This window comes from Trichechus manatus, unplaced genomic scaffold (genome assembly GCF_000243295.1).
Source record: "Trichechus manatus latirostris isolate Lorelei unplaced genomic scaffold, TriManLat1.0 scaffold00007, whole genome shotgun sequence".
Lineage (NCBI taxonomy): Eukaryota > Metazoa > Chordata > Mammalia > Sirenia > Trichechidae > Trichechus > Trichechus manatus.
In genome coordinates, this window is record NW_004443943.1 from 29,043,987 (window position 1) to 29,045,771 (window position 1,785).

The following is a 1,785-nucleotide window of genomic DNA, read 5'->3' on the forward strand; positions in this document are numbered from 1 at the left end:
GCAAGGGAGAGGAGAGGAAGAAAGGCAAACCTGGAGCTTATTGTGGGGCAGGCTACTGGGGAGGGGAAAAAGATGGGGAAGAGGAGGAACTGAGGAAATAAAGGATCTGGGCCCTTCCTCCACCCCACACCCAGGCTTCCCAAGTCTCTCTGGACATAAAGGAACAGGACACCCAGAGATGCCTTCATCCCTTTTTGCCCTTCCCCCATCGTCCAGCAATAACGTGAGAGAAACCAAGTAAGTGCAGGAATGGGCGGCGGGCAGCATCGGGGTCTTGGTAAAAATGTAAAAAAGACAGGTGACAGTTGCACTCAGCTCTCTACATAGGTGAAGAAGCTGCTCTCCTCTCTGGCTGGCGGGCGGCGCAGGGGAGAGCTGCGCCGCCCGCTAGGCCCTCCGGCGCCCTCAGCTCAGGCCTTTCCTCTTCTTCTGGCGGCCGCGTTCCTTAGTTTCCCGGGCTGGGCTGAAGTCTCCGCCGCCCGAGCGTCGGTCGGCGGCGAAGTCGCTACCGCCGCTGGCGGGCCGGCGCAGCACGCGCCTCTCGACGCGGTACTCGGGCTCGCGGACACGCGGCGCGGCCTGCAACAGGAACTCGCCGCGGCGGTAGGTGATGCGCACGTCGGTGCGCGGGTAAGTGCCATACACGCGCCGCAACTCCCGAAGCACGTAGTCGGGCAGCTTGCGCTGCGGGCCCGGGGCGAGCACCACGCGGCCCCAGCGCAGCTCAGCCTGCAGGCTACCGCCCTCTGGCCACGGCGCCCAGCTCTCGCCTGCCGCCGCTGCCGCCGCCGCCGCCGTGGGGGGTTGCAGCACGGGCCCCGCATAGCCGGTCGCGGGGAACGGCGGGCCCAGGACTGCGGCGTAAGCCTGCGGAAAGGCCCACAGGGGCGGGGCTGGCGGCAGGGGTGCGTTTGGGCAGTAGAAGCAGTGGTACTCCCGCGGGGACGCCCACTCACTCGCGCTCATGCTCGGGGGCCGGCTGCAGAAGTTGTGGGCCTGGATGGGAGGCAGCAGCAGAGGGGCGGGCAGGTACGTGGAGATAAGGGGCTGCAGCGGAGGCCAGAGGCCCTCCTCGGGCGGCAGGCAGCTGTATGAGTACATGGTCTGAACTTCAGGCGTAGGGCATTTTTGCTGGGGCCTGGTCGAGTTCTAGAGCTGTGGGAGCGGGCACAGACTTTGTTCTTACCACCACCACCACCACTATCACTACCCGTCTCTGCAGCCTGGTAACCCAGAGGCCTCTGGTTAATGGCAGACGCCCATATATACCGCCTGGCTTTTGGGAACTCTCCCTAAATCAGGTGTTCAGTTCCCTGCCTCATCTCTTGGGCAGGCTGGGCCTGAACCCCATGCTCCTAGCAGGTAATAAGGACCCAAGCCCTCAGCCCTGACATGTTCTTCGCAGGTAGCTCCCCACTTACATGTCTCCTTCAGCCTGGGGAGTTGGTCCCCAGCCAGAGGGGTCCAGAGTGGGGCTCCTCTCTGCCACTTTTCAGTCGAGCTATCCCCCTCCATGCCCTACCTCAGCCACACCTCCCTGTTACCAGGCAAAGGGAAACACCTTGAGCTGGCCAGGGGCCAACCAGCCTGTGTGTACACCTGGGTGAGCCGACTGTCACACCGGCCCAACCTAAAGGCTAAGGTCTGTGCCCTCCCCACAACATACACTTCCCAACTCTCTTTCCAACCCGCACCCCAACCTCCCAGCCCCTCCAGATGGGTTGGGTTACCCTAACATTTGAGTGAAGCCCTTACACACCAGGCACTGAATCAGGTTGCTTATAA

At 63.0% G+C, this 1,785-nt stretch overlaps 1 protein-coding gene across 1 annotated transcript; it reads right to left on the reverse strand.

Annotated features, from left to right (window-relative positions):
• Positions 1 to 410: 410 nt before the first annotated feature.
• On the reverse strand, positions 411 to 1,515 carry LOC105756671 (uncharacterized protein C10orf95). Its single transcript, XM_012557684.1, is given in 3 exon segments — positions 411 to 470; positions 510 to 1,087; positions 1,422 to 1,515. Coding segments are annotated over 3 exon segments (732 nt in total).
• Between the last annotated feature and the right edge of the window lie 270 nt (positions 1,516 to 1,785).